General features: G+C 36.5%; 2 protein-coding genes across 2 annotated transcripts in view; both read right to left on the bottom strand.

The window, feature by feature from the left end:
* Window positions 1-1,558: 1,558 nt before the first annotated feature.
* On the bottom strand, window positions 1,559-8,964 carry SYCE3 (synaptonemal complex central element protein 3). The gene is made up of 3 exons (XM_026713359.2): window positions 8,829-8,964; window positions 3,519-3,627; window positions 1,559-1,815 (listed from the first exon to the last, which is right to left on the bottom strand). The coding sequence occupies exons 1-3, from the start codon at window positions 8,841-8,843 to the stop codon at window positions 1,649-1,651; spliced, it is 291 nt and encodes a 96-aa protein (XP_026569144.1). The 5' UTR covers window positions 8,844-8,964; the 3' UTR covers window positions 1,559-1,648.
* A 2,413-nt stretch (window positions 8,965-11,377) lies between these two features.
* Window positions 11,378-26,916, bottom strand: part of FBXO40 (F-box protein 40) — a 33,290-nt gene continuing 17,751 nt past the window's right edge. The window contains exons 4-6 of the mRNA XM_026713350.2: window positions 26,463-26,492; window positions 20,468-22,345; window positions 11,378-13,475 (exon numbers count right to left, since the gene is read on the bottom strand). Coding sequence (XP_026569135.1) covers window positions 13,230-13,475; window positions 20,468-22,345; window positions 26,463-26,465 — 2,127 coding nt within the window. The 5' untranslated portion in view covers window positions 26,466-26,492 and the 3' untranslated portion in view covers window positions 11,378-13,229. The remainder of the gene's footprint in view (window positions 13,476-20,467; window positions 22,346-26,462; window positions 26,493-26,916) is intronic.

The raw sequence follows: 26,916 nt of genomic DNA, 5'->3' as shown, positions 1-26,916 counted from the left end.
ATTAACAGTAACCCTATTCTGAAAATATACTGTGTGGTATACTTGCCACATACTGTAGTTGAACTACTAACTCCCATGTAAAGGAACCCTCTATAAAGATATGCTGTGTCATCAGAACTGTCAATAGTTCATAAATACAGCACCACTACATGTTCTATGAACCTTCCTTGTCTTACACTCATGGGGACAGGTGTCAGCTATGCTTGGGGAGTACACATTCATGAAAATGTATCACCTGAATGGGACTTATGAACACTATAAAACTGCAATAATAAATGGTAGCCAGTGCTTATTATAGGAAAATGTAACAGAAACCACCTTTCAACGGTCTTTGCATATACAAAACAAAATTCCAATGAAGACTTTGTCTCCAGATTCTGTATAGTATCTATTGTTTGGCAGAGTAATCACGACAATGGTCACTTCTCAATCAGCTTCCCTGGAGATTTCAAGAGGGTGGAGCTTCAGCCTCCTTCTCTGCATGCATTGCATGACATGTTTGTGTCTGGAGACTTGAAGCACCACTACTGCAATCACTACCACCAAAACTTACTCACAGCACTCTTACTCTCATAATAGGTGAGATGCCTTCCTATCTTTTGAACATAAAGAGAAAGAGACCCTTATCCAAACAGTCTCTCTGTATCTTGATATACATACAATTTTTGCATCTATTATATTGTACTACCTAACAAGGGCAACTTTTCTCTGTCATGACGGTTCACTCCTCGGTCTTGAATGCTTTCTGTTCCACTTTCGCCTGTCACTTTCCCATCTCCCTCTACCTTCTTGAACATAGAAAAGCGTAGAAGGCTAAACAGATTCTTTGCATCTTCTTGGTGCATCCGTGCTTCTACCTCATCACTTTCCAAATGTGACTTCTCTCCTTGTCAATCAATGCCAAGAATTTCAAACATATCTTCTTCTACTCTGCTAACTTCACTAGTATGGGTAGCCATTCTGTAGGTTCTTTATCTCATATCAGAAGGTACTTTTCTCCCTCCAACTCCTCTAGACTTGCCTCAATTTTTTTTTAAAAAGCGTATGTCTTTATTTCATCTTCTATCCCTTCACCTCTCATGAATTATATTGTTCTATTTCCATCTTTTGGTCTTGACATACATCTATCATCTATCCTATCTCTTCCCTGAATTGTCTATTACTGTATATATGGATACAACCTGTGTTGGTAAGATTTGTTTTTCTAAAATTGATCCTTATGTGTGAGTGCCCTCTTGTGGTCAAATTATTCTTATCTTATTTGTGATTTAGGTCTGCACTGGTACAAATGCTGTTGGGAATAAACTGGATTGAATTTATAAATTTTTCTTTCATGTAAATATATATAGTAAGATCAAGACATCAGTAACTTTAGTTTCAGTAACTCCTATTCTTAAGGTTATTAATTTTACAGGATAATAGGGGAAATAAATTTGAGAAGAATGTTTTGTGACTGACATCATCAATGATGAAAAAATAAAATCATACTGTAGTTGTGCATACCGCTTAAACATTTGAAGTATTTTCATTCAAGAATAAAAATTGAAACAGACACAGCTTAAGAACATATTTTTTTAAATGTATTTTGTAAATAAACAGTGACCACATTACTCAATACTAACTCTTCTACCACTGATTTCAAAAACAATTATTGTTTTGGTTCAGCACTTTTAGTCTCCTTCAACATTTCTTGCCAGTTTTTCTCCATTTCTTCCTTACAAGTGAGAAAGGCATCTTCCAGACGTCTCATTGAATTGGCCAAGTCTGGATTAGCACGCATTACCACCATATCATAAGCCATCCAAGTAGCCTGCACTGGGACAACCCAACAGATAAATTCAGTGATTCAATGGGTGAATTTGAATGGGATGAATGAGAAAGTAATAAAAAATAAACAATAACAGAACTGCCAATTCTATTTCCATTTTTTTTTCAAATATGTTATTTAAAGATGCAAGCCGATGCTTGCAAATTTTTGTATTATGCTACAGAAAATAGTTTATTTGTCTATTGTTTTCCATTTCCCTAATCCTCAGAGTAGTTCTGTGTCACAATTTTTAATTATAAAACTTCTTGTTTTGACTATGTGTGCATTCCTGATTACTTTTAACATGGACACTATGCTCTAATGTACAGATATGTAATAAACAAATTTGTTAAATAATTACCAGTAATCACACAATGTTGTTAGTCCATTAAAAACAGTAGTGTGAATGAATCAGGAATTTCTCCATAAAAAGGAAGTTAAAATCTCTTCCCTGAAATGCGTTCCTGATGAACACAGGAGTATGTCAACGGTTTTTTTTTTTACATAATCTGATTTATATTATCATAGTTGCTACATGTTTACAATGTCTTAGACCAAATTTTTATTTGTACAATGATATTTTAATGAGAGCAAAATCAGTCAAATGACTACCTGTTTAGCGACTATTTGAAATTACAACAGTACTGAAAAAATATGACCAGTCTTCATACTTATAATCATTGCAGTGTCCCTACAGTCACATGATTGAGATTTGGGTGCTTTGTAATTGGTGGGTATTGTCACAGCATTCTGCAATCACATGATCACCATTTGCACACTTCACAGCCAGCTTCTGACAAGCAGAGTCAAAAGAGAAGCTGGCAGTAAAATTGAAAGTTGTAGTTATGTGATGTCTTGATTAACGACTGTGGATAATTCACTTAATGACTGCAGTGGAAGTGAGATCCTAAGTCCATCAGGGTCATGTAATACAGTATTTTGCTTAGCAACCACATCACTTAGCCTTATTATTGGAGTTTTTCTTTCAGTTTTTTTAATGCATTAAACATTTCCAATAATACAATATTCTTTAATGAACTGGAAAACCTAATCTGGAAAGATGGATTTCAATACAGAGACATAATGAATTGAAGATATTCAATCTTTTCCCCCAACATATTATCTGCTTCCTTGACAACATGTTTTTAAAGGCCCTTAATACATACGCAACATTTTATATGGAAAGGCAGAAAAAAAATACCTGCCATGTTTAACCAAGATAAACAAAAATTTGCATTCTTTACTAGTGTGTTTATAATTGGGTCTGCACATTTACAAAATGGTGAAAATTCATATAAGAAATTATTTTAATTTAGTACTTTAAAAAATTCTTCTGAAAAATGAAAAATAATTATGGTACTTAAATATTTATGGAAATATACTTAAATGAGCAATTTTTCAGAAAAAGCAAAATAACAAAGTCCCTAAGAACAAACCACATTAAGCTTAATTCCATGAAATACTAATCTGCAGAAACAGATCAGGCTACATAAAACTGTTCTAGCATAAAAACCCATAGTTCTTAACTATATACTACATATGACCAGTGCTACCAAATGGGAATGCACATCCAACACAGTATCAAATTTAACAAGTTACTAATAAGCATTGTAATTCGAATGCACATCTACAAAAATTGCAGTAAATTCTTATTACTCTGAACTGACAATTCGTTAGCAATATATAAATACACTTCAGGAATATGTCACACCTGATAATTTTTCCATGTCTTCCAGAAGTTTTTCCAAATCCCTGTTCAAATCTTCAAGCATTTTTACCATGTTATCATAACTTCTTTCGCAGGGTTCACATTTAGCCATCTAATAGAAAAAAATGATATTAATAGTAATGCATGTGTGAACCTATATTTGATGCATGCAATAAAATGATAGTTTTAATATTTTTTAATATTCATTTTAAGCATTTTATCAAACCAGAATATTCCCAGCATAACTTAGAAACAATAAATAAAAATAGTTCTTGAGTGCAGACCCATCCAGGTTTCAGAGGGTGCTTGAGATTGTTCTTAAGTTTGGTTAAGGCCCTGGTCGCTACTTGAATATGGCAGTAGTGATGCCTTCAAACAGATCACACCATTGCACTCTTCTTGTGCATACTTTGACATGCTTCCTGGTTTCAGGAGGATCTTGGAAGGATCAAATTGCTAGGATTTGTTCCAAGTTAAAGTTTAGCTGGGCAAGTCCTATGGATTTGACTGAAGCTTGATCCTGGGTTATCTATAATTATTTTGATCCTAGTAGACTTGAGGAAATGAATAGAGTTCTTGATACTGTGGATACAGTACATGCAATTTTGATTCAAGCTCCTCCTGGTTGGTCAAGGCCAGGAAGATGGCACGTAGGTTGATCTGTCTAGTAGCAAATTCTTCCTTGAGAGAACGGATGGTCCTGATGCTTGAAACCGGCTATGGTCTATGCTCCTTTTTCAAGAAGAAATCATCACTGAATCCTGCATATCAGGACAATTTTCATCCAGTCTCCAACATTTTTCCTGGGAAAGGTCCTGAAGAAATGGATTATGTGAATCTTTTCCAATCAAATATAGTCCAGGTTACATTCATTCTATACTTTTTTTAACCTCTCAGCAGCCTCCAATTCCATTAACCATGGTAATCTTTTGGACTGACTTACTTGATTGAGTACTGTCCTGGAATGGTCTCCTCCTTCCTTCAGGTCCTGCTCCAACCAGTGTTGTTTGAAGGAGAGCAGTCTACCTCTAGGCCCCTGCTTTGTGGGGTACCGCAGGTGTTTTTCTCTCCTTTTTAACATTAGGTTGCAGTCTTACCACCACGCTTATGATATTCAAGTTTATATCTCCACCATAATTGCTATCAAGTGAAGCTAACAAGCTTTGTCACAGTTATAGAGGTTATGGGATCTGAATGGTGAACCACAGACTCCAGTCCAATCGTTCCAGGATTGAATAGCTGCCAGTTTTGGGGTCCTACAAAAACTGGAAAATGTTTAAACTTTGTCTTTGAGTGGGGTAGTCCTACGCCATTTGAATTTATTTGGAGACATGGGGGTCCTTCTGAATTCACAATTCCTATTGAAAGAGCAGGTAGCAACTGTGGTTGAAGGCATATTTGCAAAACTTTGCCTTATATATTAATTGTGCCTATTCCTGGAGCTGGGAGCCCTGTTCTCAATCATTCATGCCTTAGTCATCTCCTGTCAGCCTTCCCAGGTAGGACCAGACCAGACAGGAAACACAAGCAGATGAGCTCATTCTACTTTATTGTAAAGCAACGTGAACACAACCTTACAAATCTGAAAGTATAAATCTCCCACCATCTCCTTTACATCCTGAGAAACTAGGGAGGGTCCCTTCTGAGCCTTTTTCTCTGCCCATTATGCAGCTGCAAGCTATGCCCTCTCTTATCTGGCCATTCCCTAGGTAGCATTTCTTCATCTGCTCTCCAGGTCTTTCTCACATATGGATTATTGCAATGGATTGATATAGTCCAACCCTTTGCCCAATGCAGATATCAGTTATAATAATATTACTGATAAATGATCATGTGGTTCTGTTTAAATATTTCCAAAGAAAAAGTTCAGCATCATTCTTGAACAATTCTTACTATGTAGAAGTATTTCCTAATAATCAACCCAAGACTGCTGCCTTGTGAACACTGAACAGTGAACATATATCCACATTTTTGTCCTATCTCCTGTAACAATTCTTTTAACTCATTGCTCAGTTTGTCTCCTTCTCCTCAATAGAATTCCTCTGTGAAACACTTGTTTAATATGTAGGATAATCTTAATCTTTCCCAGTGTGAATGTTTATTCAGCACAATTGTTTTTATTCACATTCTTATCCAAAAATTTAAATAGCAAATGCTACTATTGCTTATACTGAAGTCTACTGAATCACTTAACTTTATTTTAAAATAAGTTAGATACTTGTTTTGATTAGTCAAAAATATCTTTGTCGAATAACCATTAATTTATTAGACAAATGAAACAGATTTCAGAATTTTAACGTAATTTCAAAACGAAAACCAAACAGGATATGATCCCTGTAGATCACAAAAAAATATGTCTCAAATACCACATTCCTTTAACTAGGTAGTCCTGGACTTTCAACTGGGTTAACAACTGTTGACAGTCACGATGGTCACAGAACCAAGCACTTCCAAGCACTTGTGCTACCTTCCTCCCCTCCTCCAGTTACAATCACATTTTGGACACCTGCCAACTTGTTTGGCAACCTGTTCACATTTACAACTAGTTGACAAGTGTGATTGCAATTTTCAATCTTCTCTGCCTGCTTCTGAGGAAAGTTGCTAACAAACGGGACAAAGGGTTTGACATGCCCACCCCCACCCAAGCACACTGAGGAATTTTACTCACCTTCATGCAAGGAGGGGAAACCCTCCCTCACTCTGGAGGAACCGAACTTTCTGAGCAGAGCCTTTCAGAAGGCCAGGTTCAATAGCATTTTTTCCTCCAGAGAGAAGGATTCCAGAATCCACCTCTTTTGCTAGCATCCTTCTTCTCACCTTTCTGGATATTGTGAAATCCTGAGGCTCAGAGCCTTTAGTATTTTCTCCTTGGAGGATAGTTGCAGTTTGCTTATAAGAAGCTTCCTAAGGCGGCCATCCAAACCATCTCAGGCCAAAGAAAATTGCCAAAAAAGGAGGGTTTTGCTACTATAGAAAGCTAAACCTGCAAGTTACCAAAGATGCTATTTCAAACATTTTAATGATCAAAGGTGGGGTCCCCAAACTCTTCAGTTCACTGACTTGTAAAAGTTTTTTGTAGGAAAATAATTAAATAAATTATACTTTAACTAACAGTAGTACAAATAATAGTACTGACCTTTGGTTAGTCCCATCAACCTTAGGGGTCAGGATTGATCATTTTGTGAAACCTTTTGTGGAATCTAAGGGCTCTTTCCACAACCATGCTGTAGTACTGTTTATATGTTTTTAAATCAGAATGTTATATCAGAATGAAATATGCTGCCCATTACTGTCCCTCTATTATACCTGTCCCAGATTAGCAAATACCAGACTTACACATTTTAAGGTTGAATAATATTAGAATAAAGAAGGAAATACTATTACAATACTTGTATAGCTAATGATTTATGCCTGTCTCACAGATAAATGGATGAGATAAAGTCATGGAAATGAGGTAGAAAAAAATATGCTGGCAGTACATATTTGTATCTTTTTGATATGTAAGTCTGGGTATATAGCCTATGTTCTGGTAGTTCCGTTATTCTTTGGTAGGAATTCTTCACACAGGGTTAATGCTAAAGACACCTCTCCTTTGGAGTGGCAAAATATTATCCGTACTAGAATCCTAGATCTTGTTCTTATTTTCTGTTTGTGAATACAAATACTTTTGTACACTACTGCCTGAATACTGTCAATACATTTTCCAAACACTGAATGATTTGTAAATAATTTGTAAATTGCTCCTTTAAAGCAATTGGAAAAAATGATATTGAACGCCCTTCACAACTGAAGGAATAGATTTTATAGTTTCAAGGTTGAAGTACATAACTATCCCACATGTATCAATGAATCTGAAATACTTAGGAATTATCTCATTAAGAGCAGTAATAAAGACATACAAACCTATTTATTGGACTTGATTAGATTGTTGATTGGAAGTGTGTCAAATGAAATACTCTGTTCTGGGTTTACTGTTCAAAATGCTATTTTAATGATGGAAACCTACTTTAAATGAAGCTATTTATTTTTAAGCCAAATCTGAATGTGGGTCATTCTCTATCCCAATTACTTGGAATTTGGCTGTGGTTTTACTTCATAAAAATTGTTCATAATATCATAACAAGTTTGGATTGTGTTTAGTGTATTTAAGTGAAGAGATATTGAACATGGCAACCTTCTAGACCACAAATGAAATATATAAAATATACATTGTACTTTGCAGCGTTTTGTCTCTACTACAAATATACAAGCAAAATACAAAAACAAAATCACAAAGTTTTGTATTACCTAAACAAAACTACTTTAATTCTGCAATGTCCTACTTATATATCAATATATTCACAATGAATTTAACGAATGTTTATTAAGCTTGCATGTAATATAGCCACATTAATCTTAATATAGCCACATTAATCTTAACATTTAGTCAGAAGTCCATGGTATTCCATTTAATAGGACTTACATCCAAAGAAAGTTATGTTTAACATTGCTGAAATATAATTTATCATTCAGATATTTTTTTTACTTCAGTGGTATATACTTCTCAGCCGTCAAAAACATGTTTATCTGCAAGTAAACCGAAGTCGGAAAGATACAAATAGGTAACAGGATATTCATTCCACTGACCTTAGTTCTATGAAAATTATGTCGGATTGGGGTATAAATTAAACCAAGTCATTAGTATTTCCCGCCCTCATGAAGGATGAAACTATTTTTACGAAGGACTTTTAAAGAACCCTACGGGATAAACTGCTCGCCGCCCCCGTGATTGAGGAAGACTGGCTTAACGTAGTTCATTCCACTTATTATTTTTTTCAATACTTTTCACTGAGGTTTAACACACGCAACACACACGTACACACGAGACAGGAAGTAAATATTTTAGGAACGATAAGTTATACTGGATCACCGGTTTTCGCGCTGAGTTAAGAAACGCGAACTTCCTCCAAGACTTCTCTCAACTACCGCCAAACTACTTGGCTAGAAAAACCAGACAGCGGGGAAACGCGGGACTTTGACAAAAAAAAAGTTTTTTTGTCCCCTTCGGTATCTCGGGAGGAGGATGGTGGTCCCTAGCAGCCCTTTCTCCTCTTCCACGATAACGATCTTCACACAGGGAAACGGTCGCAGCTACATTAAACCTAACTAGGGAGGGAGAGGGAGAGAGAGAGAGAGAGAGAGGCCGCCCTCAGTTTAGCCCTCCATTGCCTCCCGCCCCGGTTTCACAAACGGTTTCTAACGGCCTTCGCAACCAGGGTGAACTCGATCTGCTTCCCTTGAGCCGCCAGCATCAACCTCCCCGGGCCGACCTACCTTCTCACCCGCCATCCCTCCTCCACTTCCCCGGGGCTGCTGAGGCTGGACCTCGGCTTCGTCCGAAGAGAAAGGACGCCGCGCGGTTGGTGCGGGAGACGCCCCCACGCGCCTCTTTGCTCGGCTGCCGCAGCGGGAAGGTCCCTGGGCGTTCGTACCCGGTACTTCTGCCGACAACTTTCATCGGGCGTGTGATGTTAAAAAAAAAGAATTCATTAACTTTTCACGTACAGTAGGACGCTTATTGTCTCATCACGCACATGTTATATATAATTTTGTCTTTCAATTGAGAAAAAAAATATTTGTCCATTTTGCATCGAGCACTTGTGTTCTGATTTTATTTTATTTATTTATTGAATTTATATTGCCGCCTATTCACCCATGGTGACTCGAGGCGGCTTACAGAATGTAAAACCATATTTAATACAAAAAAAAACCCAATAAAAACTAATAAACAGAATCAAATAAATTAATAAAGTACAATAGAACAAAACCTGGAAAATAAATAAATAAAAATCACCCACCCCCCAACTCTCACCCCACCCCCCACCCCATGACAGCACATCACACTAGCCATTTGATGGGCTCCATCCCACTCTGGGTTCCCCAGGCAAAACCAGGTCTTCAGTGCCTTCCGGAAGAGTATTAGAGTGGGGGCCATTCTAATCTCTGGGGGAATGATTTTCCAGAGAGAGGGAGCCACCATGGAGAAGGCCTTCTTCTGGGTCCCACCAGGTGCATCCCCCTCAGGGATGGGACCCACAGCATTCCCTGCCTCCTCACTGTAATGGGTCGAGTAGATGTGACCGGCAAGAGACAGTCCCTCAGATAACCATAAATTTTCCTCCTCTGGTGTTGATTTATAGTACTAGGTAGGTTTATGATAAAAAAAATCAAGGTTGGGTTTTAATTTAAGAAGAATATTTATTTTTGTAAAACTCATGGATGTTCAACCAATAGCACACAAAATATAAGTAAAATAAATTTAAAAGTTGAGTCTGAGTGTCCCTGAACTGCTCTCTGAGTCTCTTAAAGCAAAAATTGGGTTTTAGCAGAGATATAGTGAACTAACAGCCAGTCAAAAACTCTAGTTTGTATCTATTACATCAGAAGTCCCTAACCCCCAGTCTGTCAATTGTTTTGTACTGTAATTTTGAAAAATAATTGTTTTAAAAGAAAACAGGATAAAAAGAAGATTCAACGCCTATATGGCTGGTGCGAATTGCTTCTCCTCTTTGGCCCTTAGATAAATGGAGGCTGAAGGGCACCTGATGGTCACCTTCCTCCTGTTTGGAGGAATATCACTTGCTGTACCAATCAGGACTTCACTGGCTGAAGGCATAGAATAGCAGCAACAGTTTGAGATGTTTGGAAGCCTTTCTTTGTGAAAGATATGGTGGTGGCAGATCCTATTTTCAGGTGAAATGTTTGGACATAATAGAATGGCTATTCTTCCAAAAATAATGATGCATGTAATCTATGGGATGTATATTGAGTAGGCCTTTTCTAGGGAGACTTCACAAAAAGAGAACTTTTGTCTCTGGCCAATAAAGAGCACTTATTTTTCACACACACGCACACACACACACAAATCCCGCTTCTTCTGCTGCATTTGTGAGAATCCTAAAAACAGTTACTACCCAAAAAAACAGGTCCTCCTTGGTTGTGCACTGCTGACGCTCAAGGATGTTAATTCTTGGGGTATGATTGATTTGGTCAGTTAAATCATATAAGAGCCACTGGGTTTTTAAATGTGTAATGAGAACAGGGTCACTAGCAGAAATGGGTTACAGTAAGTCTCCTCAATCAATGATGATAACCAAGTTCAGAGAACACTAAGAATTCAACATTCGATCTATAGTATTATTCAGTGCTCAGAATAATGTTTGACGTCATATGAGATGAATATCAGTTACATTAACAAACCCTGTCTGTTTTCAGGATCAAACTGTTGCTGCAGGAGGCTTCTGGAAATGCTGGAAGAGGCCACTTTTACAACCATTAAATCGATACATAAGCCAGTGGTGCAAAGAGCCATGGGAAGATACATGCTCCGCATTACAAGACAAGATAGAAAGACCTGCATATGGATTAGAGAACAAACACAAATATACAATATCATCAAGAGAGTGAAATAATTAAAATGGAAATGGGCTGGTCATATAGAAAACATTTATTTATAGTAGGATATAATATAAACCTGAGCTATTTACTGCATGCACATTGAACTTGTTCTCTAAGAGGTCAAGGCAGTATAAGTAGCAGTTTCCTAATTTTATTTCTACAAGAAACCTAGTTGGATTAAGAAAATGGTTAATCCAAAATCATTCATAGAACTCTGTGCTCGAATAGGGGTAGAATTCCAGTCTTCCCATTTCTTCCCATTTCATGTTAAATACATATGCATTGTAAGATGCAAATCTGAGTCCTCGGGACCACATACAATGGCTCCCCAGACCTAGATGTAGCCTTTATAGATCCTTCATATTTGCTGCTGAATTCTAAAATATTATGTCATGAAACTGAAAAAAATATGAAATACATAAAAGTGATCACATAAAGTATTTATTTAGATAATTTATGCATTGTCCAATCTTAACTTACAAGGGCATTCTCTTAAACAGCTCTCAAGGAACATTAAAGCTTTAAATAAAACAGCATTAAAGCATAATTAATATCAAACATACACACTAAAATAGTACCACATCCAAATGCATAACGAACATAAATGGAATCTGCTTGCTTGCAACGAGTTAGTGCATTCTGGGATAACAGATTAGACTTTCTTTCACTGAAGAAAGCTATCATATTCCCTTGTCCCCCCAATAATATGGACACCACTCTTGATGAGCCAAGAGGGACAATATGAAGGATCACATCAGGCATTAGGATCCACTAGGCAAATAAGCAAAGAATGGGGGGAGTGGAGTATGAATTTTGGGAATGTAAATCAGCATATTTTTTAAAAAAAGGAGAAATATAAAGAAAAGTTTAGGGACTCGGAGAACTCAGAGCAATTCTGAAAAGCAGAAAATTTTGGGACTTGGGCTACCAGGAAAAAAAGGGGCAGGAGAAAGTATGCAGAGCTTTCTGTTTTCTTTTTCTTGTTTTCCATTTCTCTTCAGCCAATTCTCTATCTCCTGGTCTCTACAAATGTAGACTCTGATGTCAGAGGTAATGAAATACAAAATAAGCAGCAAAATAAAAATAACGGGGGATCCAATGTCAACAAATGAATATTTTTTTCCTTCAGTTAAAGTGCTGTGTAAATCTTTGACATAGTGTTTGAGGAAATTTTTCAGTCAGAGCTTTCTAGTGGTTAAGAAGGTTGAATTGAGAGAACTGATGGTGAAAGTGAAAACTGAACCCAAGTAATATACTGCATACTTTTTATTGCAATAATTGAGGAAGAACCCAAACAATTAATTAAACCTTGGGTCTAACATATTCATGTTCTACCATAAAAAATAAGAACATTTAAAGTTTTAATGTGTCTAAAGTGTGAAAGAATACTCCATTACAATGTATCTTTTAGATCTGATAGCCATTCCTTCTTTGATGCTCTCTGAACTTATATTAAAATAAGAGCAAACCCCAGTCCCTACTTGCACTGATGATGTTACCTAGTTTGATAATGAAATGTCTGCACGAAAACCACCAAGCTCAGAGGACCCCACAGTTCAACCCTGAATTACAAATATTATCTTCTATTGATACCTTCCACTATCTTACCTAAGACTTTAATAAAAATATTAATGAGTAAAGAGGTCCAGAATTGAAGCTTTTGGCACCTCACCCCACTTGATTCTTCATTCTACTTACGTTATGTAAAAAATAAAGATATGTCTACCCCATTTTCCACAATCAATTAAACAAATAATCTAATAAAAAAGTAAATAATCAAGAAGAAGTCTAGCAAGACTTCTTGAGAAATCTATGCTGACCAATGTTATCAAACTGTTTTATAGAAGACCCTCTTCTCAGAGCTAAAGTAATTTTATTCCAATGCGCATTTGGCCGTTCAATTGGGTTAGTTTAGTTTTAAGTACACTTAATTATATCTATTAATGGTTTTAATAATGCTGTTTTATATTTATTTATTAAATGTCCAATCATAGACCAAAACAGCAATAAGAATTTAAATAAACCAGATAAAATAAGCAGATTAAAAAACCTGCAGGAAAGAGGAAAAAATAGTTAACAGCACTATTGTAGATAATATTCATAAACAAAAAAGTCCTCTAGAACTTCTAGAGTCAATGTAGGAACCAAACATTATAAAATTAGAGCACAGTATATTATCCTGACCAATCAGCAAACTATAAAAAAAAACCTTGTTAACCTATTAAAACAGACTATACAGCTCATTTCAAAGAATCCCAAATGCTTTGACATGTGCTTTCAGAAATCAGTGCAGTCTTCTTGAAATTTCTTGGAACCAGGTCCACATCCATGTCTGCATTTAAATGTGGAGACCAAATTCTCTTCTGTTTGTTCCTGACATATAAGCATGCTTGTAAGCAAAATAGGATCCCGTTTATGTTCCACTTCATAAAAAGGGCACGTTTTCAAGTGTACAGCTATGGAAGCAATATCGCTGAGTTGCCACCTATCGATAGTGGAGAACAGGGTGCTAAATTTCCAGATCTAGAAAAAGAGATGAACAAAAGAGAGTAAGAAAATATCAGTATTGTGATAGTAAGATCTTGCAAATAGCTCTTCCCTATATGAACCAAAGGAAAGTATGGACAATATTTGTATATTAATTATTTCAATAACTTTGAAAACAGGAAAGTGTTTTTTATTCATTAAATTTATGTGGCCACCGATCACATTGAAAGAATAAATACTCTCTGATTTTTTAAAAAATGAAAGATAGTATCAATTATAGGAATTAAATACTTCTTTGATTTTAACAAAATATTTAATGATGTGCTTTAGGTCAAAACACTAAAAATCCAGCATCTATTTTTTTTTTTAGATGTTGAAAAAGCATTTTATATGATTTCTTTAAAACTCTTGGACAAGTACTGGTTAACAAGGACATCCACAGTTTTGTAGTCTGCATTGATTTTTTTTAAACCTCTAAGTCATATGTTACTACCTTTTTTAAAGAGTATTTCAGAATGTTTTTAGTCAAACACCAGATGTTCACTATTGTGCTTGTCAGGAAAACTATGCTATCTGTGGTATCTGTTGATAAATAAAATATTCTCTATAGGAGGAAATATTTTTTATTTTAATGTGATTCCTAGGCCCATTTTTGATCTATGTAGTTACCATCTGAAGTTGATATAACAAGTTGTTGGTTAAATGCTTTAATTGAGATGGTTGGAAATTATAGTAAAATTTCTAGATAACTTTAGCTATGGATGTGGTATGGGTACAGATGTTAATATACTTCTTATTTGAATGTTCTTGTTTCCCTGATTCAAATACAAAATATATAATTCTTTGGATTCATGGAGGATCTAAATAAAATCCAACTTAGAACTAAACAGAAATTTCCTGACAGTGAGAACAATTAATCCAGAGGTCTCCCCGGTCTATGGACCAACACCGATCCACGGCATGCCAGAAACTGGTCCATGCAAACAAGCAAAGCCCCATCTGCGGGATGTAGGCAGCACATGAAACCACCCCTCCTCTGGTCTGCAGAAAACCTCTCTCCATGGAACCAGTCCCAGGTGCCCACTGAGGGGCCATTGAATTAACCAACGGAACGACTTACCTCCCAGAGCTATGGATGTTCTATTACTAAAGGTTTTCAAGAAAAGATTAGAAGCCATTTGTCTAAGATGGAATAAAGTATCCTGCTTGGACAGGAGATTAGACAAAAAGACCTCCAAGGTCCCTTCCAGCCCTATGATTCTATGATCTTTCCTATAGATGTTATCACCTAGCCAGGTTCGCAATAGGATATATTGTCCCTCAAATTGTCAATGTCTAAGTCATTTCATGTTTCAGGATTAACTGTAATGCACTGTTCTACCTGTGACAAAATTGATAATCAATATGGACCTCCAATTATAAAATCCTTGAACTTTGCATTGTTAACTGCCTAGTTGCCTCATTTTACACCAGTGGTAAGTTCTGACACATGTAAAAACAGTCCTACATATTGTACACTCTAATAATCCGAAGATGTAACCAAAGCATAGTCTTGACTCTTTCAGGGACTTTTGTAGCTGGTACTATAGTCATAATTACATAAAGATGCTCTTCGCTCAGCTGCTAATTATGTTCAGTGAGAGATAACAATCAAAGTGCATTGCCATATTACATATCTATTATTTCTGAGATAATATAACATCACACAAAATACTCAGTCTCCATGTACAGCTTCTACTGACTAACACCAATCCATCTTGTCTGGATTTAATTTCAGCTTTCTTTTTCCTAGCCCATGATTATGGGAAACTTTAACTTGGCTCCTGTCTGGGAGAGAATCAGTGACAACACAGACATTCATGGTCAAGTCACATTTTAGATCTAGTTTAGAGAGATGCAAAATACTTTAGACTGGGGGACATCTCGAAGGAAGTAGTGATTTACCCTTTTTCCATGAAGCCATCATTTGCCCTTTATAAAGAAGGTTGTTGAGAATTTGTTAGACTTCCAGTTGCAGAGAGCCCTGGAAGAAATGACCTGGATATTTTTAAAATCTAATTGCTATGAAGTTGCTGATCCATTGTTTATTCTTTGAGCAGGAATTTTGAATTTGAATTTAAAGTACTTAGCTTGCATCCAGTAATGATCCACAGTATAACTACGTGATTGGAGGTTCTATGGGCCTATCACACTTGGCACATTTTGTATTTTGTCATACATTTAAATTGCTAAAATTTTACATAGCATTGGAAATATTAAAGATTGATAGAATTGCTTTTTCTAGCAATGCTAATGCCGTTTTATTTGCCAGAGGCATCATGTCAGTGCTCCAAAGGCTGAGGCAACCTGGCTGATTGGATTGTTTATACCAGAAGCAACTGCTTTCTGTTTTTGGATAAATGAACCAGGATATTGAAATTGTTCAGCTTGCTCAATCTGAACTCCATTAAAGTGGCCTGAGAGTCCTCAGTTATGAATATTTTGGTCTTGTTGGTATTAATGGTTAAGCCATGAGGATCAGCAGTTCTTACATCAAACAGAATGTTGTAGGCTTCTCTTTCAATCTCTCTTTCAATTAAAAATAATTCCTGTCAGCAAACATGAAATCTATGATAAATTCCTTGTCCAAATTTTATATTACAATGAGTAGCAAAGACTTTTCACATTATTGCATCTATCAGAGTTGAGCAGCAAGGAATATGCAGTGCATACTTGTTTCATACCTGCATATACAGTGCAGGGAAGCCTCTGGACATTTTGCCATTAACACAATGAGAACATTGTGATCCTCTATACCTCCTGCAGGAACCTACTCTTTTAGCAAGCACATCTTTGGCAGTGAGTGTTTTTTAGGGTGTTGGTTGACTTGATTCCGTTAAATGCTACACAGCAGTGAGCCTCTTTCTATACTTGATGTGCTCCACAAACAAGTGTACAAATATTTGGTAATAACATCTTATTTCTTCTGAAGCTGGTTGTTCTCTTATTTCTTCTGAAGCTGGTTCTATTATTTTGTGATACTTTTACTGGTTTATTTTCATTAGTCCCTTGCCCACAACTGATAATAGGCTAAATTATTCATGTACTCCTGGGTGCAAAGTAATTGATTATAATCCATATTTTATGACTAAACATAGGGTTGTAACTTAGTAAGAGTTGGTTGAGATTCATATAAGCCTAGTAAAACCAATCAGTCAGCCTATCCTCATTATGATTGTACCATGGACAATTTAGTTGCATATACTGCAGGAAAAAAATGAAATAAAACCTACATTCTTATCAATATCTGTATTCATTTAATTTTTTCTATATGTTTGGATGATTCCTTTCTCAAGAAAAAAATAGAATGAACGAATAAAATAGTATCACCTTATAGTATATTTCTAACACCCAATTAAACATTACATTATTTACAGTATTAAATGAGAATATTCACAACAAAACAATTTGTAGTACTTCATAGCAAATGTGAAGTTTGTGTCATGCATATTATGAAATGTTACTGTGACCTGATATAAGCTCACTTATAAATTTAAGTGAACATAAGGTAACATAAAAAAACAAATAAATTAAAAATAACCTTTATAATAAAGCAAAGTTTAGAAATTTTGGGTACTTAGCAAAATGGCAGCTTTTGAGATTGGATACCAGTACTCGTAGAGGGTGATTATATGCCTGTCTAGTTAAAATGAATTATATGTATTTTGATTATTCATTTATTTTATTTATTTTTATTTGATTTGATTTGTCGATTGCTTACAAGATAATAGGTATAAGTAAAAACATAGTTATGAATACATGGATACATATAAGAAAGATAAAAAAACAATAGGACAGGGACAGTAGGCACATTGGTGCACTTATGCATGCCCCCTACAGGCCTCTTCGGAAAGGGGTGAGGTCAATAGTAGAAAGTCTAAGGTTAAAGTTTTTGGGGTTTAGGGAAGAAACCACAGAGTCAGGTAGAGTATTCCAGACATTGACCACTCTGTTGCTGAAGTCGTATTTCCTGCAATCAAGTTTGGTGCAGTTAACCTTGAGTTGGTATCTATTGTGTGCTCTTGCGTTGTTATGGTTGAAGCTGAAGTATTCATTGACAGGTAGGACATTGCAATGTATGATTTTATATGCCATACTTAGATCAGACCGAAGACGGTGTAATTCAAGGTTTTCTAGGTCTAGAATTTCAAGTCTGGTGGCATAAGGTATTTATGTTTTATAGGCATAAAACATAAAGGATATGGATTCACAATCTTTGTTCAAACATAGTATTTATAATAATATATGATTAAACTTCAGTGGAACTCTTGTTAAAGAGGTAGACTTGACAGTAAACTGCTGTTATATTCATGCATATGTCTACCTAGTTTTTTTGAAAGCATTATGTAAGTGACTTATGCCATTGACTTCTTTAAGGGAGGTTGGTTTTTTTTTAATATTCCAAGGCTATTTATCACTAGTATTTCCTGGGGGTCCCCCATTTAAGCACAACCTGATCAGATCCTACTTAGCTTTTAAAGATAAATCAGGGTTGAACAGGTTTTGCTACTTAGCTCAATGGAGCTGTTATCACAATGTTTTATCAGTTAGTTACATAATTTCTATTTTCATTTATCAAATTTTTAAATCGCACATGTCCCTCACAAAGGCAAGCAATTTTAAAAGGCAAGGGAACAACGCAGCTTCATGCAGTGTGCTCACAGTTAAGCAATACATAACTGTTTGTCACTGAGATAAAAAAAATGGAGCTTGGAATCTAATGTTATATGGCAAAGAGGAATTGGGGGCTATGGTTTGGCCAATTATTTAGAAATTTGTCATTTGGAAACTCTGACCTTTCATTTGAGAAGTTTAAGTCAAATTCTATAATCATGCAATTCTGCTTGTCACAGGATTGTTTAAACTGTAGTATGTTCATGTTTAACTAAAATTACAGGTAGTCCTTGACTTATGACTACAACTGAGCCCAAAATTTCTGTTGCTAAGTGAGACATTTCTTTTTTTTTTTTTTAAATATAGTTTATTAATTTTTACAATTAAAACCAGTCACAATACATACACAAATAAGCAAAAGAAAGAAAGAAAGAAAAGAAAGAAAAGAGAAGAGGAAGAGAGGGAAAGAATTTTAAGAAAAGAAAGAAAGAGGTTACAGGATTAAAATTATTCTTATTTAACAGTTTGCAAGATCTTCTTTTGTTTTCATCACCTTAACTTGTGTCATAAAACCACACCTGTTTTTAACTTATATCGCCTTTCTATGGGACGTAGGGAAAACCAGTCAAAAATATTTCCATAGACATTTAATTAGAGACGCACTATTAACAATTTGGAGGAAAATAAGGAAAAAACATTATACAAAAGTACCAGTATGGATTTCAACAATGGAGGCAATGATTCACCCAAACAATTTGGAGCTTACTAAAATGATTAAATACAAAGACTTATTAGACCCACAAGGAAATTTGAAACCGAGGCTGGATCTTCAAGAGCAAGGACATAAAATTGATCAATGGGTTTATCTTCAGATTCAAAGCAGATATAAACAAGACAAAAAGAATTCGAATTAATAACAAACTACAACAGTTAGATAAAATTTTATTAGGATCAAATAAAAAAACATAACAAAATTTTATAACTACTTATTAGAAACAGAACTAGAAGAAGAAATCGTAAAAGGAAATATGATTGCTTGGAGTAAGAATGTAGGGCGCAGCATCACATTAGCGGAATGGGAGAAAGTTTGGGGCAGAAACAATAAGATTACCAAATCGGCAGCATACAAGGAAAATCTTTATAAAATGTTCTATAGATGGCATCTCCCCCTTGAGGTTAGCGAAGATGCACCCCAACATGAGTCCGCATTGCTGGAAGTGTAGGAAAAAGAAGGAACCTTTTTCCATATGTGGTGGTCCTGTGCAGAAACCCAAAAGTATTGGAAGAAAATCAAAACTTGGTTGGAAGAAATCACCAAAGAGCAGATCGAATACAAACCAGAGTCCTTCCTACTAGGGATTTTTGATAAGCAAATTTCCAAAAAAACTAAATACATAACAATACACATTTTAACAGCGGCCAGATTAGCCTTCGCTCAACATTGGAAACAACACCAAATTCCATCAGAAGAAATGATTATTGAAAAAATCTCAAGATGCGCAGAAATGGATAAATTGACTTTGGCGCTAAAAAACAAAGACACTTCACTATACTATGACAGCTGGAATTGTTGGTATAATTGGATTGACCAAAGATAAATAATATATTATAAGGCATAAAAGGAAAGTACCAATACATAACAGTGAGACATTTCTTAAGTGAGTTTTGCCCCACTTTACAATCTTTCTTGCCATAAGTTGTTAAGTGAATCCCTGCAGTTGTTCAGTTAGTAACCTGGTTGTTAAGTATATCTGGCTTCCCCATTGACTTTGCTTGTCAGAAAGGTGATCTCATGACCCAGGACATTGCAAGTCATAAATATCAGTTAATTGCCAAGTGCCTGAATTTTGAACACATGACGATGGAGATGAGGCAAATGTTGTAAATGTGAAAAATAGTCATAAGTTACTTTTTTCAGTACCATTGTAACTTTGGACAGTCACTAAATGAGTAAGTTGAGGACTACCTGCACTTTGTAATGCTAAAATATGCATAACTTAGAAGCCAAATATAAATATCCCCCTGTCCTTCTATTTGGATAATTCTGCTGTACTTGTCAGCTTGGAAGCCATTTTTCTTTGAGGCTTCTGGGCTGCCACATTCAGTCCCTGGGAATTTGGGAGGGGGGATTTCAAAGGAATGGTGGAAGATTAGCCACAACAACATTCCTTTCTCAGAAAGTCAAGAACATGTTACCCTGCACCTGGAGGGGAGTGACTGGGAATAGTTTCCAGTTGGAACAAAGTGAGAATTAGACAATGTGATGGACAATTGGGTGCAAGGGTTGGATTTGGGGGTTTGGGGGGGTTAGGGAAAACCTGGAACTCTCAAATACTTGGAATGCTGATAGTACTTTTGGTGCCCCCAGGGCTTACCTTTCCACAGACTCTCCATGATGTTCTTCCATGAGAATATCTTTTCTTTTTCCATAGCAGAAAAACCATTCCTCTTTCATGGAGCAGAGTAGCACAGATATCCCTCATCTGTACTGACACCTGAGCCAGCTGAGACAAGCTAACACTATCCAAAAATCCAGCAATGTATTTCAGAATCTCCAAGGGAAGACTAGTTAGAGCAATCCTTTCAATCCTTTGTCTACTTCTTATACTTTTCTTGGCTTCTGAGAGCACAGGATCAATCTCTGGCTTAACAGCAAACGCCATGAGGTGCTGATTGTAGATAACATTTGTCTTTTGCTCAGAAGGATGCCAAGGATATTGAACAAAAGTGCATCCCAAATAGGCAAGTGGGCAGCGACGCTGGAACCACCCATCTAGGGAAGACTGGATATCTGCATGAACATTCTTGAAATGTGAAGAAAATTCATCTCTCCTAAAAAAGTGGTTGCAAGAGAATGTAAATGCAGAGCTGCTTTTGTTGTATCTTTGGGTAACACTCTCACTATGGAGCTGTAGATGGAGGTCTGGTGGGTCTTTTGTATCCAAAATATCTGCTAGAACAGTTTTTGAAGAAAAAGGTTGGGCAACAAAGCTGTATGTTTGAGTCCCGATATCCACATATAAGGCATCAGTGGACTTTGTTTTAGATATCTCATGACCTTTTAGTTCCTTCTCAAGAGCGCACAACAGTGTAGTTTTTATTGTGTTTGATTTGGGAAGTTCTTCAACACTTATGTCCAACTCTGAAGTATCCAGGGATATGCTCTTACCTGGCTTTTTATGTGCCACAGGATCCCCAAGCTTTGCTCTTTTGCCACAGTAACTAAGTGGTGGTCTGAAGGTGGTCTCAGTTTTCAGTTCCTGAGCTTCCAGGTTTCCATATACAAAGTCTTTTTCTCTGGGAGTGCAAGCAGGCATCTGACCAAAATGTATGAGCATCCTTCCATGGTGCACCAAGTACATGTTATACTCCCCAACAGGAACTTCATTCTTCAGTCTCTCTAGCACTCCATCTTGCCATGGAGCCAACCCTGTTTTTTCAGCTGCTAAATTGATTTGATGGATTTTGTTTTTTTCAGTGCCTTCTGTACCGCTGCTTTCTGCCACAGTGCTACCAGAATCATGTTCTTTACATGGAGATCCACTTTCAGATGCATTTTTTGTATTTCTGGTTGACAGGTCTGATTCCTGGCATGCTTTAAATTCTTTACTAAACATAGTTTCCCAGCTTTTGTAACCAATCAAGTCCACCCCTTCTTTAGTTTTCGCCAGATTTTCAAGTTCCTGCTGGGTGAGCACAGCTGCCTCAGCTTCATTTGTGGTGCTCTGTTCAGCAATTCCTCCAACAGCTTTTTCTTCAAAGTAGTCAATATCATCTGTTGTTTCTTCCAGGGTACAAGCCCCTCTGCATTCTGGGAAAAGCTCAGCCATTTTGAGTGCTTTAAAGAGAGCTGCCTGATCTCTCAGAGCTATGGCTACATCCAGGCACTCTTCCTTGGGCTGTTGCTTCATAATGTTCTCATGAAGAATGGCTTCAGAATCTGTACATGGCCAACGGTTCCATTCCATAGAACAGGAAACTATGCTGGCAGGGCAAACTTGGAGATGTTTTGCCACTTTAAAACGGGCCATTGTAAAAGGGCAGCCATAAATAGAATTAAGGCATGAAACTTGTTCCAGGGGACACAGGAGTTTATGATCATCCTCTTTGCACATATGAAAAACAGCACCACAGTGAGAGTGGCAACTGATCACCACACATGAGACTGAAGGCTCTGCTGGAGCTTGGCAGTATTTGTTGAAACACTTCTCACAGTGCTTATGTAGTCCAAGTGGAGTCCGCCGCCTGCTAATCTAAAAGAAGGCAGGGGGAAAAAAGAAAAGCAAGTATTCAAAGCATTTAGGAACACTGAAACAATGTTTATAGCTAAAAGAATTCTGCCTGCTGAAATGTAAATGAAATGTTTTACACAAAAAAAGATTTGGCAGATAACCAGCCATTTTCAAAATAACGATGAGATATAGCTACAACTCTGCAAATTTTTAATATAAAAATCAAGTAACTATTCATCCATAACCAATAAGAAAATTACAACTGTCTGAATCATCACAAAACATGAATCCTGAACCTACAGTGAAATTAGAATAGAATAAAATAGAAATGTTATTGTCACTTTAAATGTACACTAATCAGCATACATTAAAATGAAATTTCGTTGAATTCAGCTTTCAAAAGATAACCATTATGTATATACACACATATATAAGACACAGAGAAATATCAAAGTCTACTTCAAATGTATACATGTGAATGGTGAAAAAAAAGAATCCTGAAAATTTACAATCAGGAACAAAGCTGTTAAAAAATCTTGTAGTCTTGCTATAAATATCTCCTCCCAGAGGGAGCTACAGACTGTGAAGTGGGTGTTTGGAGTTTCTAACAATACTTTGAGCTCTAAGCACATAGCATTTGTAAACAGTATCCTGAATAATTGGAAGCAAGCTTCCTACAATCTTCTCAGCTGTCCTTACTATTCTCTGTATGGACTTTCTATCTGAGGCACTGCTACCACCAAATAAATTGATGCACTTGTTAAAATGTTCTCAATCATTCCTCTGTAAAAAGTAGCAAGGACAGAAAGAGAAAGATGTGTTCTCCTCATCCAACACAGGGAATGCAGATGCTGGTTTGCATGCTTCCCTAAGGATGACATGTGGAGAAACCAGTTCAGAGACCAGTTAGTTATCTGTACCCCAAGATACTTAATACTACTGACCACTTCCACAGCTGATACAAAGCCTTGATACAAAGTGGAATATGACTATGCCGCTCTTTTTAAAATCAACCATGATCTCCTTTGTTTTGTTCACATTCAAAACTGGGTTATTTTTATTGTACCAGTCCACCAAAGCCTTCACCTCCTCCCTATAAGAATCTTCATTGTCATCCTGGATAAGCCCCACCACTGCTGTATGGTTCGCATACTTCACAATATGATTCATAGTAGACCTGACACAGCATTTAGGGTCATCAAGGTGAACAGTAACAAATTCACAGCCGTGTGGGGAACCTATACTCAAGGAGATGGAATTGGAACTTTCCTTCCAACTTGCACAAACTGGGGCCCATCAATAAGGAAATCAAGTATCCAGTTACATAAAGAAGTATTAAAACCTAATAGGCCCAGTTTGTTCACCAAATGCTGAGGAATGATTGTGTTGAACACCAAACCAAAGTCAACAAACAGCATTTGCACATGAGAATTCTTCTCCAAGTGTGTCAAACTAAGATGAAGCATGCAAGAAAGTGCATCATCTATAGAGCGGTTCTTCTGATAAGCACACTGTAATGTGTCAAATGTAGGGGGAAGGCATGAAACAATATACGGTAGTCCTTTAACGATCACTCAAAACACTTCATCATAATGGAAGTGAGAGCAACTGGACAGTAATTATTTAGGCATGTAATTATATTTTTGGGGGGAGACTGGTACAATGATAGCAGTCTTAAAATATGATGTAATCAAGGCCTGACGCTGTGAAAGATTGAACATATCTGTAAGAACAGAGGCTAGCTGGTCAGCACATACCTTAAGTATTTGCCCAGGTGCTGAAATTTATTTCCCCATTACCCAAAGCTACTTTCTCTTTTAAATGTGGTTGTCCGCCTACAATCAGAGAAGAAGCAACCAGTGTTTGACCAACATTTAATTGGAGAAATAAAGCCTAAACTGAACCTGGAAATATATTACAGTTAATCCTTGACTTAGTAGCACAATTGAGCCCAACATTTCCATTGTTAAGCAAAGCAGTTGTTGGGTTATGCCCCATTGTAACCTTTTTGCCACAGTTGATGAGCAAATCACTGAAGTTAAGTGAATCCAGCTGTTGTTAAGCAAATCTGACTTATCCCATTGACATTGCATGTTGGAAGCCAGGTGGCAAGGTTACAAATGGTGATCACATGGCTTTAGTACAGTGCAACTCTCATAAGTTCCTGCCAGTTGCCAAGCACCCAAATTTGATCACATGACCATGAGGATACTGCAACAGTCATAAGTGTGAAAACTGGTCATAGGTCACTTTTTTCAGTGCCATTATAACTTTGAACAGTTTGTGATCTATTTTCTGTTTTTCTTCTCTACATAGCACTTAGACAAAAAAAATCAACAAGTAGTCCTTAATGGTATTACATCTACATGGAGGGAAGCAAGCAGTGGGGTGCCACAAGGTTCTGTCTTAGGCCCAGTACTCTTCAATATCTTCATAAATGACCTAGATAAGGGAATAGAAGGAGAACTTAGCAAATTTTCAGATGATACTCAGCTGGCAGGAATAGCCAATAACCTGGACAGATCAATCTTGACAGACTTGAACACCGGACCCCATCTAACAAAATGAAATTCAATGTAAAGAAAGGTCTTACACTTAGGCAAGAAAAACCAAAAGTACACATATATACTGGGTGAAATCAGGCTTAATAGCAGTAACTGTGAGTGGGATCTTAGAGTCTTAGTGGACAACCAATTAAATACGAGCCAACAGTGAGTGGTGGTAGCCAAAAAAGCCAATGCAATCCTAAATTGCATTAACAGAAAGGAATACAATCAAGATCGAGTGAGGTACTAATACCAGTCTATAAAGTCTTAGGAAGACCACACCTACAATACTGCATCCAGTTTTGGTCACCATGCTATAAAAAGATATTGAGTCTCTAGAAAGAGTGCAGAGAAGAGCAACAAAGATGATTAGGGGATTGGAGACTAAAACATAAGATGAACGGTTGCAGGAACTGGGCATGGCTAGTCTAGTGAAGAGAAGGATCAGGATAGACAGGATAGACATGATAGCAGTGTTCCAATATTTGAGGGGTTGCCACAGAGAGGAAGGGGTCAAGCTATTTTCCAAAGCACCTGAAGGTCAGACAAGGAATAATGGATGGAAACTGAACAAGAAGAGATTCACCTGGAAATAAGAAGAAATTTTCTAACAGTGAGAGCAATCAGCCAATGGAACAGCTTGCCTTCAGAAGTTGTGGGAATTTTATCCCTAGAAGCTTTCAAGAAGAGACTGGACAGTCATCTTTCAGAAATGGTGTAGGCTTTCCTGCTTGGGTGGAGGGTTGGACTAGATGACCTACAAGGTCCCTTCCAAATCTGTTAATCTCTTAAAAATCACTGCTGCAAGTGTACTAATATGTAGATGGACTGTTTGAATATACCAGTGGATAATTTGGGAAGAAAAAAGGAATAAGCAAAAAACAAGGAGATAAGAAGAAAGCAAGAAAATGTCTTAATTGTCTTCTTAACAGATTAAGCAACTTGAAACAGGTTATTTACATTAATTACATTAATTTGCATTCTTTTACTGAGTAGGGAATTGAGATTTAGACATAAAATTTCAAATTATAGAAATTTGCTCATTTCTACATCTAATTGTTTAACTATAGTTGAGGACTTCCAGAGTTGCTTAAATGACTGGCCATATAGATTTTTTTAAACAATTTATACTCATCAGCACAAAAAGCAATTAGCATCAGATAGCTATTTCCTATAAAAACAGGGTTATGAAATTATTGAACTATCAATTTAAGCAATATTCAAGGATACCAAGTGCTTTTAGAGCTTATTATTGATTTAATTATTGGATTAATATCCCATTTCTTCATTTGGGAAGTAGAGAAAATAAGAAGCTGAGAAACAGAAATTTAACAGAAGCCCGCTCATCATTCATAACATGGTTTTTTGTTTCTGTATGAAAATGGCCATTGTAGTTCATTTAATAAACCAGAGAAACAAACATGATTTAGCAGACTATGCCAACTCAGTTAACATTTGAGAGACTTTACCTGCTGGCAATTATTATAGAGAACCATTATTAGATCACCACCTCAAACAAAACTGAAGGGTAAATGACACTAACAAAAAAACACATGTTTTCTTTATAACTATTATTTTTCAAATGTACCTACCATAGTTCCAGTCAGTTGTCTTTGATGTCTCTGGAAGAAAAATTAAAATAGTTAATCAAAAGAGATCAGCTCCTTCCTGAAATTTAAAATGAGATGTGTGATACTGCATTTAAAGAGATACTATTGAAAAGCAATACCAAAAGTATGGTTTTAATGCCATTAGTTTACAGATTGTATTTGACATTTTATTATTAGAATAAAAGGAGAAGGATAAAAGATAAATTTACCAGAATTCCTAGGATGGCTTGAGAGTCTATTCCCCTTGAAAATTATACCTATTCCTTGCATCATTAGGCAGGGCCCAACAGTTGTGCATGTCAACACTTAAACAGCAATTAATATAATTTGGGCAGGGGCAGTTAACACAGTAATAATGAATCCCTACTTTCTCCCAGTCAAGACCAACAGTAGAATAAAGAAGGAATTTTGAGCCAACCAGATCCATATATATATT

Source organism: Pseudonaja textilis, chromosome 2 (assembly GCF_049901715.1).
Source record: "Pseudonaja textilis isolate UNSWEBS1 chromosome 2, rPseTex1.2, whole genome shotgun sequence".
NCBI lineage: Eukaryota > Metazoa > Chordata > Lepidosauria > Squamata > Elapidae > Pseudonaja > Pseudonaja textilis.
Note: the sequence above shows the minus strand (reverse complement) of the source record. Positions and strands in the feature narration are given on the sequence as shown.

Coding starts and splice junctions, on each gene's coding strand:
- SYCE3 (XM_026713359.2), bottom strand. Junction 1,816..3,518: donor AGACATGGAAAAATTATCAG/GTGTGACATATT, acceptor GGGTTGTCCCAG/TGCAGGCTACTTGGATGGCT.